This window comes from Hirundo rustica, chromosome 2 (assembly GCF_015227805.2).
Source record: "Hirundo rustica isolate bHirRus1 chromosome 2, bHirRus1.pri.v3, whole genome shotgun sequence".
In the NCBI taxonomy this organism is placed as follows: domain Eukaryota; kingdom Metazoa; phylum Chordata; class Aves; order Passeriformes; family Hirundinidae; genus Hirundo; species Hirundo rustica.
The window spans coordinates 17,197,033-17,211,446 of record NC_053451.1 but is presented as its reverse complement, the minus strand read 5'-3'; the positions used below and the strand labels follow the sequence as shown (position 1 = coordinate 17,211,446).

The following is a 14,414-nucleotide window of genomic DNA, read 5'->3' as shown; positions in this document are numbered from 1 at the left end:
CTCGCCGCCTTCCCGGGAGGCATTCCCTGCTCTGAGGAGGGACTCGGGCGCAGGGGGGCAGTGGGCGCCGGGCGCGGCTCAGCCTGAGAGCGCCGCCCGGAGCGGGACCCGGCTGGAGCCACCGCCCGCGGCTCCCGCTTCCTTCCTCCGTCTCTCCCAGCCGGGAGGGTCCTCCAGGTGCCGGGCTCAGTCGGCAGCTGCCTTCGGAACCCTGGCTGAAAGTTTCTTTGACGTTAGAGGAGGTTCCCCGGAGGCGGCGGGGGAGCGGTGTGTCCAGGGAGGAGCACAGCCCGTGCCTCAGGAGCCCGCCGAGGCGCCGTTCGCGACAGCGCCGCGAAGGGTTTGCGCTTTACTTGCCCCAGTCTTTAACGCCTTTTTTAAAAATCATTTTCCCTTCATTTCTGCTTCTTCTCCTCCTGTTCGTTTTGGGTTTTGCTTCCCCACTCCCTGCAGCACCCGTGATTGGGGTTGTGATCTAAGGGGACTTTTTTTTTTTTTTTTTTCTACTTTTTTTAAGTAGCCCAGTATCGTTTGCTGTTACAGCTACACGGCACAGCCTCGTTCCTCATTCTGTGAATTCTCGTAGCTACCCCAGATGTGTGCGGTGGTGCATTAAGGGCTTTAAGGGGTCCCAAAGCAGTGAAGCAAAGCACTGTTACTGAGAACTCTGCTTGCCTGCAGGCGTGGTTACATCTTCCACGGTTTGTAAACAACTCTGTGACTCGATAGTTTCTGCTTGCTATTCTGGCCCTTGATTTCTGCATGCTTGTCGGAATATCTATCTGAATTTCTTATAGCCGTGCTCAAGCATCTGACTACACAAACTTTTTTCATTGGGCTCGTTGCTGATGGGTTTTTGTCTGCTGATTCTACTCATAACAACTTGGTCTTTATTTGTTCTTGGTAACTGGAGAGTTATATCAAAGTTGTTTTAGCACAGTGTGTTTAAAATATAAAGGCAGGCTACTGGTTGTGGGTGTATGCAGTGTGTACACAAGTTTGCTGGCAATTTGTTTTTAAGTACTTTTTTATTTCTCTTGTTATTTTTTTTTATTTGTTATTTACCAGCTCTCCCTTTTTAACCTGTATAATATAGAAAATGCTTTTCAGTTGATTGTCACTTATTTTTTTGCATGTTATGAAAATCTTTAAAAGGTTGGGCTCTGCTTACATGCTTGACAGAAGATGGTCTCAAGATGTGTCAGCTAGTTTTGCAGGCAATGGCAAAAAACTCAGCAGTTAGTAGAGTGTATTACAGAGGTATTTTTTGCAAAATAATGTTTCCACTTGAATATAGCACCAACTTCAGTTCCAGGCAGGTCAAAAATTCAGTTGTAGGAAACAGGGCAATAAGATTTGTCAAGTCTTGCTGTCTGACCCCAGACCTACCTTCTTTTCACATGAGAAATCTACAGTTAATTTTTGCACCCTGAATGTGTAATATCACCGGAAGATGATCTGTTGTCTCTCCTTGTTTTTCTTTAGGTGAAGCAAACTTTCTCTTCCAAAATGACTTTACGAGTTCTGGTTTTATGTTTGGCATATTCTGGGCTTGGAAAGGCAAATGGTAAGTTGAATTTCCTGAAAGCTTCTTGAAATTGTTTGGGGAACTGGTTTCAGATTTCTGAGTCTTCAGCAGAGTAAGCGACAAAAAAAGGTGAAATACAGATTGTTGGTGCTGTTTGACTTTCATACTTACGTGGCTGAAACAGAGACGTGGAGCTGGTAGTAGTTGTGACTCAAAACCTCCCAGAGCAGCATTTAGAGATGGGAGGGACAAGAAGCATCCCATATCTACAGTGACACTGGACACCATTGTCAACTTGAATTGACAGCTTCCAGAAGTGGGGCATCCCTAAAAAACTTCCTTCTTTCCATCTCAAATGCACTGTGAACCCTGAAACTACAGTTCAGAAAGCCTTTTAGAGGCATTTTGCTGTTTGCTTCTCTGATAATGGCTTGATGTGTACTTCTCTTACACATTCAATCTTCCTCTAGCTCTTAGGAAACAAAAATTAAGTATTTGATGAGAATAGGAAGTCATGAGCTGCTTTAGTAAAGCTTAAGAGGGAAGTCTGCAGGTACGGGTACAGAAATAGGTCAGTCTTTTTGCCTATTAAGTAGCTTAGAAGAAAGACAAAGCCACAGCCAATGAAAATCAGCATAACTTCATTGATTTCTAGGAGTATGCAGGAGATGTACTTTTTTTGTAGGGAAAAGCCACAGAAACAGTATGTAACTGAAGGAGTTGTGTCTGTGGGTAATCCAGGCCTTAGAATCAAGATTAGGCTTCTGAATATGTGTGATATCTGCCCATTTCATGAACTGTTTACTGTCATTGCAGTGGTTCCACAGGCTGGACACACAAAAGTGAGGAGAGGTGACAGCGTGACTCTGAGCTGTGCCCTGACAGAACCCATGGAGGTTCTGCAAGTGACGTGGCAAAAGAACTCAGAAGAATCACATGACAATATGGCTACATACAGTAAAGCAAATGGATTAAAGATTCACAAGCCCTATGAAGACAGAATGAATTTCACAAATTTGGAGCTCAACCAGACGAGCATAACTTTTTGGGACACTAGAATGGATGATTCAGGATGTTACAAGTGTCTCTTCAATGTTTACCCTTTTGGCTCCTTCTCAGGAAATACCTGCCTGAGTGTTTTTGGTGAGGTCCTCTGCCGGGATATGTCTCTAATGAAATAAGAGGTAGATTTTCCTTGAGTAGATTCAAGAACTGCAGTGATAGCAGCATCCCTTGGTGGAATATGATGTAGAAACAGAGCACTACTGCTGTGAGCAAAACTCTGTGGGTCATACTCAAGCCTGTTGTGATCGTTTTGGCTCCTGTTTGTTACTCCTTGAAGTAGCAGCTGAAAAGCAAGGAGTGGAACTCGGGCAAATCAACATTGCCCATTGCAGTTTCCTTTTGGTGCAAGGTATAACCCCAGTGCAGTGAGCTGCTCCGACAAACCCTACTATTGATAGGGAATTAGCAGATGGGACTTTCACTTAACAGATTATTTTAATACTTGGATTTCAGATTGAGTGAAATCTTTGGGGTATATAACTTCAGTATGGGGGAAGGAGTATTGACCTGACCCAAGGAACTCTTCTTGCATTCCTTGCCATTGGGCTGAGTGTGAATCGAGTAAGCTTTTCTCTGATGCGTAATGGTTAGGCTGCTACTACTGCTTATGACCAGGTGCTCGCTGTGGTGATGACTTGTCTCATTTGTGTTTTGGAAGGTCTTAATGCATCTGTCCATCACAACATTTCTGAAGGTCATTTGATAGTCATCTGTAGTGCTGATGGCTTCCCAGAGCCCACCATCACCTGGAGCAAGATGTTCAATTCTATTCCTACACAGCAGACAGTCAAGCACAAAAATGGGGTTGTGTCCGTCACAAGTAAACTGGAAATCTACAACATTCAGAACATCAGTGCACAGGATTTGACCTGCAGAGTAAACAACACAAATGAAACATTTGAATTGCCTGTGAAAATAAAAGGAGGTAGGTGAGCAGTACAAGCAGCTTCTTAGCATTCTCTTGGCCTCCATGTTTTTCAGTAGCATATTTGGATAGAAATCTTCCGAGAAGAGGAGAGAATGAGATGTGTGTATATGTCAGGAAATCCTATTTGCGTTCATTGTTGTCTGCGAGGTAATAATATGTTTGAGTCCTATCCAATAGGAAAAAGCCAGACTAATCAGCTAGGGAGGTATGGGGTTTAGAGTCACCATGCACTTTGCAGTAAGTTGAACTTATGTTCCCACGGAGGCCTTCATAATTTTTTTTAACAGCCTAGAAACAAATATAAATATGTCAGCTGATATCTATGAGTAGAAAGATGAGTAGAAACTCTATGGGTTGCTTGATGAACTCAGAAATTTTGAAATTCATAACAAACTGTCTCTGAATCAAATGTTTCAGTTCAACTTACTGCATGTTTTGTTGTATTTAACTGGTATATTATGATTCAATTTCTCTGATTTTTTGCTAAGGTGTATGTCCACTGCACTAGTGGTCAGGGAGGAATAGTGCTTTCAGGCATACAGAGAGGGGGTCAGTTGAAGATTCTTGCATTTGGTTTCTACAGAGATCTTAGATACATTAATGCAACATATGAGTATCTTGTAGTGTTAATTTATTTCTTCTTCCAATGTTCTGTTGGAAAGACTTTCACATTGTTTCTGCAGATAAGGAACAGAAACATTAAAAGCTGAACTACTATTCTTAGTTCTTATAAGAGCACTGACTTGGGTGATTTAATTCACCTGTCTCTATATCCAGAGCCTTAAATTGAAGACCACTTGTAGATTAGCAAGTCAGGAAAAGCAGCTTGTAACTGTGGGTTAATTCTGAAATTACGTGCTCAAGAAGTGATGGTTAAAGGAATAGTAGTAAAGAACAGGATCTGATTTTTAATATCTGCTCTCTAAACATTCAAAAGCAATTTAGTTCTTAATTCTGAATTACATTACAATTCTGTAAAAGCATATTAATATTTTTGTCCTGTCTCCAGTATTCTTTTGTTTTGGTCATTTAAAAAGAAAATGTATATCTCAGAAAGCAGAAAACTAAGACTGTTGTTATTTCTTGCTAAATGGATAAAAAGTCAGCTAACAGCTTGTTGTTTTAACAATCTTCTTATTTCAGAGGACAAGTTCAAATTAATAGTATGATGTATCTTTGTTAAAAGACAGAATGGTTTTGGCTTGAGTCAAATAAATTTTAAGTCGTTCAATTTTCCAGCTAATGTCAGTGGAATGAGCCTTTGTATAACATTTTGATTAACAGGAGTCAAATGAAGTGGCTAATGTCTAACATTAGGGAGGAACATTTACATTCAGCTGTTGGGCAGAGGCAGCAAAATATTGCCTGTCTTCTTAATTAGGCAATTAATGTTGCCTTTTCAACAGTGTTAAGTGTTTCAAAGTAAAAATAATAAAATTCTAGGTGAAAAAAAGCTCTTTTGAAAGTGTTGAGACTTGTATGAAGTTCTGCTTGTGTGTTTACACCAACCACTGTATCAGGTATGGGAGTGGCAGTGTTCTTTTCCATGAGCACATCTTTTCTTCGCATTTTCTGTGGGCAAGCAGTTTCTCTTTGAAGATACGCAGGTTTATTCTCTCTTTTGAGCAATTGCTGCTTTCATTTATTTTAGCAATACCTTTAACCATAGCAGAGGAACCCTGTCTTTAATCAGACATCCTCTTGGTTTGTTTTGCTTTCTTTTCCAATATACTAGATTAATTTGCTATGGGTGTTTTGTTGTTTTGTTTTCACAGAAGAGGGATCATCATTGCTTTGGCTGGTGATTGTTGCAGTGCTTCTAGTACTCATCACAGTTCTGATTCTGATTACACTGTTCTGGAGGAAGATCCTATGCAGGAGGAGTTGAAGAGGTGAGTCGTCAATGTATGGAAACATGGTTTTCCTAGAGCCCATGATAAGGTCTGATCATCTGCAGAGAAGAATGAGACTTTGTTGGGATACCATTTGGGGGTATGAGAGTGTCATGCTGGACAACTTAATAAATAATGATAGTAAAATGTTTTAAAATGTTTAGGGTGTTTAGAGGTTGCCTCAGTTGCATGTAAATTTAAGAGCTGTTTTCCCACTGCCAAGGGACAATCCAAGGCTGGAAATTGTGAGGGAAGGATCCAAGCCAGAGCAGGACATGCTGTTCTTGGTTTGCTTTGAAATAGCAGTCTCAGCCGAAGTAATTAACTTATCTTTTGCATTTTCCTGGAAGCCCACAAAGCGTAGTATGCTCAGATAGTTTTTGGCAGATGAAGTAAACGTTGGAGAGAATCCCACTCATGCAGAGCGATGTCCCCTCAGAGGAAGCATTTTCTGCTGGTTACAGCACCATCTTTGTATTTTTTAAGACAAACACGGTAATACAGTGAAGAAGTGTGCTCAAATTTGGCACGAGTGTGCTTCCTAATGATGAATTAAGGAGAAGTTGCAGTAATCTTGTAATGTTGCCAGTGTAATGTTTCTGGGTGTGTAATAACCTGGTCATAGTTCAATTCAATTCTATAGTCTGAATTAGTAGTAACATAATAAACAGAAAAAGACTGGGAGGGTGGACACCATAAGCTTCAGAAACCACAGAAATTTGACAGTCGTTGATAGTTTCACTGTTGTTTAACTAAATCCAAATTCCATGTCTGGCTTTAAAGCCTGCTATAATATATTTAGAAACACCAGCACATATTAACTCAATTCTTGGCTATTTAGATACCTGCTTCAGGGCAATAATCTAATATAAAGTAAAGAAATATTCCAAGGAGTATCACACCTGTCTATTGTGAACTTAGACCTTCAGCATCTACTATTAAGAGGGTTTCATCTAATGAATCTGCTACTGCTAGAGACAAAAAAAACCCCTCTTCACTGAGAAGAAAGAGAAATTAACAGTTCTTAACACCCCAGATAATGTCTTAATTGTAAAATGTCTGTGAGACTTCCAATGATCCTATAAACAATTCAGGAGATGAAATTTCTTGTTGAATTTTCAGACCAACCTGGAAGTTAAAGTGCAAGGAGTTCATTATTAAATACTGCTGTTTAAAGGGTCAGAAGAAAAAGATGAACGGCTCACAAGATGTATCTATTCTAGAACAGCCATTCCAAACACAAATGAGCTTGTACTAAGCATACCTTGAAGGAGAGACCTTGAGATGGAGGTGATCTGATAGAGTTTTGGGATCACCCCCTGGAACAGATCTGAGGTTGACCAGGAAAAGAGAGTGCCAAAGAGCACAGGTGCTGCCTTGCAGTTTTGAAGCCCCTTCGTTGCATGGCAGATGAGAGCTGCACTGGGATGCTGTGTCTGCACTGGGGCCTGAAGCTGGACCAGTGTCACTCAGGGAAATGCTGCTTGACAAGACCAAGTTGTTCACGTTTAGAGTAGGCTGAGGATATCAATGTGTCCTAGCATGATTCTGGCCCATGGATATTAGCGGTTCCCCGGGCAATGCCCTTATTTGGATTCAGCAATAGTTTGTAACAGAGCCATCCCCAGCAGGCAGCGACAGCAGGTTTCTTACACCCTGCACCACACGCTGGGTATCGGGCTGGGGACCCCCGAGCCATTCTGTGTATCCTTGTGCCACGACATAGGTCATGTAAGACATGATTTACTGCTTCTGGGACACCGCTGTGATGCACAGCAACAGAGCCTACGTGTTATTTGGGAAACTGAACAGATCCCCCTCCCCTGCCTTGTAAGGAAAGCATAAGACACAGTAAAGCATTAGTTTCAACTGAAAGCACTGTGCCTCTTTTTCCTTAGCTAAAGGCTCAAAGCTTGAAGTCCTTCTGTGTCTCCAAGAGAAGTGGGGTCTCATGTCCTGCTGCCTGAGAAGATGTCAAGATTCCTGGCCCCACATGTATGCCTGGCCAACGTGTCACAAGGTCAAGACTTAACATAAATCCCTGTTCACTGGGGCAGAGGGCGTAAATTAGATGAGCAGTGTTTAGTAGTGGGTGCTTGTTGGATTACAGTTTATCAAGAAAAGAAGGATTTTAATGGCATCCATTGTTTGTGTTCCTTCCCATTTTTCATGGGTTTTGTTTAACTTTGATGCCAGAATGTGACTTCTGCAGTGAGGTTATAAGTCTCTGTTCTTTTAAGGTAGTCTAGTTTTTATCAGCCATAGTCTGTATCTTTTCAGTTGCTCTTTGGTCTTGAGTTTCAAAAATGTAATGCACTGACCTGGATCAGTTTTGAATAAAGGCAGCATTACCTTACCCAGAGTAATTTTGACCAGCTGATCATATTCCTTCCTACAGTGACCATCTTAGTGAAATGTTTTGTCTGTCTTCCTAATTTACATCTGTTTCCCTGAAGGCATCATTAATTAGTTTGCTGTAAAACTCCAGTGGTGGTGCAGTTTGATTACTCTGTCACCATCTGATTTTTTTTTTTTTTTTTTCCTGTCTCCCAGGATGCTGTTTTCTGCTGGTGGCTAAGGATTACTTACAGTTCATCTTGTATATGATTCCATGGATGTGTCACTTTTCCTGGCCATCCTTAGAATACTATCTGTGGAGCTACAGTAATTTTTAACACTTTATTCATAGTGTGTCACCGCTCCACAAATACTGGGATGAGGAAATCCCCTAAACTTATCTTTGGATCCTAGTCTGGTTTTGTGGTGACTCGTTTATTCCTTGATCATCTGTAAAATATGTTTATGCTTTCTAAAACATTGCTTGTAGTTGGTCACCCAAAAGACAGTAGTATCTTGCAGAAAGCATTTTTCTGGTTTTATCTTCTATTGTCCTCAGACTGAGTGGGATGAGGAGCAGAGCCTACGCACATACTTTTGGACAAGCTATGTGTAACACAAATAGCACAATAGAGAGCTAACAATAGAGAGCTAATAGCACTGGCTCAAAAATACCAGGGTCTGTCTGGGGCTTCAGTACTTCTCTTCATTCTGCATTAGATAACAAGCACAGGCTTGTCAAGATGCTCAGTTTTTAAAGTTAAAATAGTAACTTTTCATCTGCGTGGCTGGGGAGCCTTCTCTGACAAAGTTTCTTCACAGTGAATTTGCTTCTGGGAGGATGGTTAGGTTTTGCTTTGCTTTTATTTTTGTTGTTCCCTTCCTCTTCATGGTAGATGCTTGGGAAACAGGTATCTGGGGCTGAAAGTTCATGTCCCCATCCCTCAGGCATTTACCTTGTGTACCAGTTACAGAGCATACATACATTTTGGTTCTCCCTGGAAATATCCCAAGTGAAATGTCTTCACGACATTTGTGGATAAGTGACTTGTTTGGAATCAAACTGAGCAACCTTTGTGGCAAGTGTTGACACACAAGCTTTGAAAAACTCACATCTCATCCTCTACCAAGCAGGCAGGCAAACCCAGCTGTGCCTATCACTTGATGTAAGTGCAATGAGCAGGCTGCAAAGAATCATCAGGCATAAATTCTCCCATGGCTGAAGTTTCTTGGTGCTGCTCATCTGATAAAGTTAAAGCCTTCCATTGCTTACTCAATAATAGAGCTTAAATAAATAAAGCAGTCCAGTTAAGAAGCCAAGTGCATGGGTAGAAGCAAAATGAAGGCTACTAGCCTGAAGAAATTCCTGTGACTTAACTGTCATTTATGTGTCTTCACTTGAATGCTTTCCACAGCATCACTTGCTTATTTCATGGCTTGCAGGATACTCATATTTCAGCCTGGCCAATTAAAAAGCTTTATAGTTAATTCTCAGGATGTATTAGTCTGCAGGGGGATAAAATTTCACACATACATTCTTTCTGGAGGCTTGTGGTAACCTGTGAGGAAGGACTACTTCCCAAATGCGTATAAAGGCCAGATTTTTTTTGGTTTTGTTTTGTTTTTAAGAATTGCTTTGTTGCATATGCTTTTGGGTAGCTTATGCAGGTTTTGCCATGTGGAAAGCTTCAGAAATATTCAAACAGTACGCTTGTGCTTAAAAAACCAATAACAAGAGGAAAAAAAAGTGGTTTCTAATTGAGTAGATATGATGCTGAATAGATAAGAAAGCAAAACAGAATAGGTTAACCTGGAAGAAGAAAACTTGAAGAGTCATAGAATAAGAGACTAGGCCAGACCAAAAATTCCATTCTGCAGAAAGCACCAGCATAGAAGTGTGTTTTTTCTGTTTGGAAATCAAAACATTCAGGTTCTCCTTCAAGTGGAGATTTTATGGAACTCAGGTGTAAGCAGCTTTGCCTTTGCTTCTTAGTGCTATGGTTTACTTGACAAGGTGTGTTCAGTTAGGGGCTGGACTCGATGATCTTGGCTGTCTTTTCCAACCTTAATGATTCTGCAACTCTCTTTGTGTCTGAACACAACCAGGTGTCTGTATTCCAAAGAAATGCTGAACCTCAATGTGCTTAATATGTTACACAAGTACTCCAAAACAGGTTCAAAATACATCTTCATTACAAACTGGAGATTACTTAATACCCTGAATAGGAATTTAAGATTCCCTCATTGTTACCTTTTGAATTTTATAGTTGCTACAAACAGCATAGAATCAGGTCTGGTATGTGTAAAATAGGAGCTTGGCTGATCAGCTATAATATGGACATATGAGAAACCCAAATTTTGGTGGTCAAATATGTCCTGGAAGGCTAGGAAATAAGTACCATGCAGAAATTCCAGTTTTGGGGAAATTTTATAAGAACAAGTACTTGGTTACTCCTGACATTGCTTTGTTTGTAGTAAAGATAGATATAATTAATTCTGGAAGAGCCATTATAGCAGTATTCTCTAGTCTGTATTCAGTTTAGGGAAGGTTCTAGTTTAAAAACTACAACAATTCTTATTTTACCTTAAAACTTGGCATGTTTCTTCAGTGGATTTGCTTTGACATCTGGTTATGTTATTAGCAAGACACTCGGTAGTTGAGAACAATATACTAGCAGCTTGGTTTCAGGAGAATTTTCAGAATAATATTTCCAGAGAAGACCACTAAATACCAGAATTTCAGCTGATAAACTTGGGACATAACTCCCTCTTAAATGAGGCAGATGAACATAACACACTTCTTTTGCTCACAGAGGAATGGGTTTCTAGCAGTCAAAGCCCAGCTGGTGAGGCTCATTTTAGAGAAACTTTGGTTTCCTCTCAAATGTGGCTTTAGTGGGAGTAGAAGATTATATTTGTTCTATTTTGAGTTCCTGAAAAACAGCAAAAAATATGCAGTGCATATACAACAGCTTCATTTCTTTCCCCTTAATACTAAACCAAAAAAACCCACAAAAACCCAAACCAACCAACCAAACAAAAATCCCAAAACCCAAAAATGTCACAGTGTAAAAACAGTTTAGACAAACAGACCTAAACAGAGCTACTGAAGGGAGGAATTACAAAACCAAACAACAACCCTCATGACAAAAATGTCAGTGAAGCGATAATTCTGCTGTCAGGCTGCCCATCAGGTGTCCTGGAGACATAAATATTTTGCAACTCAGGTGAAGATGTTTTCTGGGTTTAATCACATGCTGCTTTCCAGACAGCTCCTGTTCCCTAGTAACTCCACCTAATTTTCTGTTCACAGAAATGTGCCTGGCAGTACCCTCTGGTCTGTATCATATATAGAGGGAGGATGGGCACACACTCTGCAAGCTTTCCATGCTTTAGTGCTACCTGTTTCCATCGGGAAGGACAGGGATGGCTGGTGTTTTGTTTGATTTCCCCAGCATGTTTTGCTGGGAAAAGCATGCTCCTTATCCTACTTTCCATTTAGAAGAGCCAGGAAAAAGGAGTGGCAGAGGAAGAAGGAGGGGAAGGTCACATGGATGAGTTCTGGTCTCCTGGGCCATGGCTCGCATTTTTGCCTGGAAGGATGAAATAAATCCTGTTTCGCTACTGACAGGATGTGATGTAGGAAACCTCTTGGAGTTTGTCCTGCTCATCCAACGGGAAGGCATTGAAGTCTGTGCTACTAAAACACAAAGCCCTTTCTTTGTGAACAGAGAGGCTTTTACTATGTGTAAATAATAAAATTTCTATCCTGTGCATATTTTTGCTCATGCTTCATTATGAAGTAATTTTCTGGTTCTTCCTTGTCTCTTCCGTTCCAACAATAGGGCTTTGTATATAACAAGGAAATAAAAGGCCTGGGAGCTGAAAGAGAGAACAAATAGCATTCCTTTAATAAGTGAATAGTTGCCTCATTGTTTCAATTTCTCATTCACTTCCGTGGTAAGAATTAATTATATACTCGATTTCAAAATACTTTGCAAAATACTTTGTCTGAAAGGAGAGTTATTAGACAAGGAACCTCTTTTATACTCCTCTACATGAAAAGTAAAGATGCTGTATATTTTAGTATTGTCTTCTCTATCTTCATGTAAAGATAGAGTTGCAAACTGAATCTCAAACATATGAAAGATATTCTGAAATATCAAATTACTTATATACTCAATATCTGTGTATTAATTTATTATTGGTGTATTACCAGTGAGGAAAATTGGTTTACTTTTCATAGTTTACAAATCCTTTCAGGGTTTTGCATATTCCTTATATCATATTCTGAATTTCGCTGTGTGTGTGATTTCCAGAACTAAAAAGCAGGGAAGTTGTTCACCATAGGACAGGCTTGGAACTGTTGCTCCCCAATTTCCCCACTGTGCATTTCTCTTCATCCTGTTCCAACAGCAACTAAACTGCTAAGCAAAATAGGAAACAAAATGGCCACAACTCATTCTTTCCTGGGGTTGTTTTGTGTTTTCTAGGGTCCTGAGGAGTTCCATCCATCATATCATTAAACGCCAAGAAGCCTGAAGTCAACATTACATATAGTGATTTGACTGGCTGGAAAGAAGCAGCAAAAAAAGAAGGCATCATATACACTGCCTTATCTGAAAGCTGAGCTGATCACTGAAATGACTAACACAATGTTTGTTATCTGGTCTAGGCCCTTAATCTTAAAATGTAGGACTGGAGGGACCACTTGGTCTGCTGCTCAGCAGAGGAGGAGATTTTTGTCAGGCAAAACCTTCTTTACCCACACTGCTCTTGGTACTGCTGCTGGGAAAAATATGTCTGTCTTCATCCAGTTGAGTTTTGAAAATGTCCATGGATAGAAGCTCTGCAGACCATCTGGGGATTCTCTTCCGGTGCCTAATTGCTCTTGCAGTAGAGTGGGATCTAATTTTTGCCAATATCTGTCTGCAGTTTCACTTGCAGCAACTCAGAGTTCATCACCCTCTTCCTGTCATCTGGTTTTTCTTCTCTTATCCAACTGTTCCAACTCCTTTTTCTCTGTCTGGAAAGATCTGCTGGACTCAAAATCACAGGGCTCAAACTATACAGGATTTGTCCAAATTACTGGGAAAGAGCAATATGTCTCCCAGCAGGTGGCTAAATAAAGGCAGTAACAGCCACAGTTTGGAAAGAAGAATTGTAATTTGTATAATATAAAAGGCATTTATTTTATTTGACTTCTTTCTAATCCTGGAGTGTTTTCCATAAGAAATAAATTCCTAAGATATGAGCTCTTAATTACTGTTAAAAGTTACTGTTCCAAGTTTAATAGTTTATAAGCAAAAAGTTGTTCGTTTGTACCCCTATTCCCTACTCTATGCCTGTACTCCCTTTCCGTGGAGCATCACCACCTCTGCTCGCAGGAGACTGTGCGCCCAAGGACATACCCATATGCAAATTAAGATACGCTTGGCACAAAAGACCCCCAGGGACTATGAGCCACCAGATAACTGAGGACTGGAAATAACAACTCTAGCCTGGCAAAACGGTATGGAACCTCGGATTATCGACTGGAGCCAGCCCTATGTCGTCACCAAAACCCTGGCAGTTCTTGACAAAAAGGACACCCCCCACTCCTAGACTCGCGCCAGCATTGTCTTCCCAGGGACTCTTGCGAGGACGGAAGCCCCAGTTCTGCCGGGTGGCAAAACTGAACCACCTCCTCCTCCGCGTCGTCCGTCGGGAGCAGCGGCGGTGTGCGCAACCCCTCAAGTTCCCCACCCAGAGCTGTCCTTAACAAAGACCTTTAAAAAGGAGCTGGTCTCCTGGCCCATTTATAACATTTTCTTCTGTGTTCTCTGGGTTTTTTAGGTATTTGTGTGGTGGGGTTAAATATGTAAGTGAGGAGGAGATGGTAACAAAGGACAGTAGTTGTTGTAGTACACGAAATAGTTCATTTTTGTTATTATATTGCACTGGTTGGTTTATCATATTTGCCCACAAAAATAGTTTTATTCTATTTTGCACATGGTATGTTTTGTACACCCTCTGGATTCTGGTGTTGGTATCCTCTAGCCAATCCCTCCCTGTGCGACACCCCCCCAGGTTGTTTCCCATTGGTTGTGGTTACTTGTGGGGGCCACAAAGGCCCCCACAGGGAGCTGTGCCTTCTCCTAGAGGGAAAGTGAGCTGTGAAGCAGTGAGGCCTCCCATAGGGAGTCTCACTGGGACACATGCTCTTTGGTTAGGGAGAGCACATGGTGGGACAAACCCATGAGCCCTTGCAAGTATGCAGATTCCTTGACTCCCATTGGTTCATTCTGTACTTCCTAGTTTTCCTGTAACCCCATTGGCCTGAGTGGCAAACCCCTCCCCCCCCTCCCTCCAGTTCCCTATATAACCAGGGTGGTTGGGCCCCTCGGGGTTCTTCGGTCGTCGGTTCCAGAGAATAAAAGCGGCTCTGGAGAATCTCCTGACTCCTGCCTCTTCTTTCCAGCGCCACCTGAAGAGAGCTGCCCTGGAAGAAGCAGTCCAGCTGAGCTGACCCACCAGCTCTGCCTCCACAGGCATTGAGAGCCTTTGGGCTCGGTTGCCCCGGCAGCCCTCACAAAAGAGCAATCACCAGGGTGTGCCTGTGCCTCTGGAGCAGAGGGCGTCTTTATAACGGCGACGCGCTGCGGAAGGTCGCAGCACCCTGAAG

The 14,414-nt window shown here is 41.5% G+C and overlaps 1 protein-coding gene across 10 annotated transcripts; it reads left to right on the top strand.

Annotated features, from left to right (window-relative positions):
* The first annotated feature begins 76 nt into the window (after positions 1–76).
* CD200 (CD200 molecule) lies at positions 77–14,180 on the top strand. Of its 10 annotated transcripts, XR_005699457.2 has the most exons (8): positions 77–340; positions 521–701; positions 1,486–1,567; positions 2,345–2,671; positions 3,252–3,518; positions 5,297–5,413; positions 7,312–7,433; positions 12,244–14,144. XR_005699457.2 is itself a non-coding variant. In XM_040055894.1 (6 exons), exons 2-5 carry the CDS (start codon positions 1,510–1,512, stop codon positions 5,407–5,409), a joined length of 765 nt encoding a protein of 254 aa, XP_039911828.1. In that variant the 5' UTR covers positions 77–340; positions 1,486–1,509; the 3' UTR covers positions 5,410–5,413; positions 12,244–14,180. The 10 variants fall into 10 exon arrangements, 4 of the variants coding, with proteins under 4 accessions (XP_039911828.1, XP_039911827.1, XP_039911825.1 ...); XR_005699460.2 differs by lacking the exon at positions 521–701 and having other exon boundaries at positions 12,244–14,145; XR_005699459.2 differs by lacking the exon at positions 521–701 and having other exon boundaries at positions 77–313.
* Positions 14,181–14,414: the final 234 nt, after the last annotated feature.

Excerpts from the sequence above, each read along its gene's own strand:
- CD200 (XM_040055894.1), top strand. The coding sequence starts at position 1,510 with ATGACTTTACGAGTTCTGGTTTTATGTTTGGCATATTCTGGGCTTGGA. Across the intron at positions 1,568-2,344 it reads TGGGCTTGGAAAGGCAAATG|TGGTTCCACAGGCTGGACAC; the intron begins GTAAGTTGAATT and ends CTGTCATTGCAG. Across the intron at positions 2,672-3,251 it reads TACCTGCCTGAGTGTTTTTG|GTCTTAATGCATCTGTCCAT; the intron begins GTGAGGTCCTCT and ends GTGTTTTGGAAG.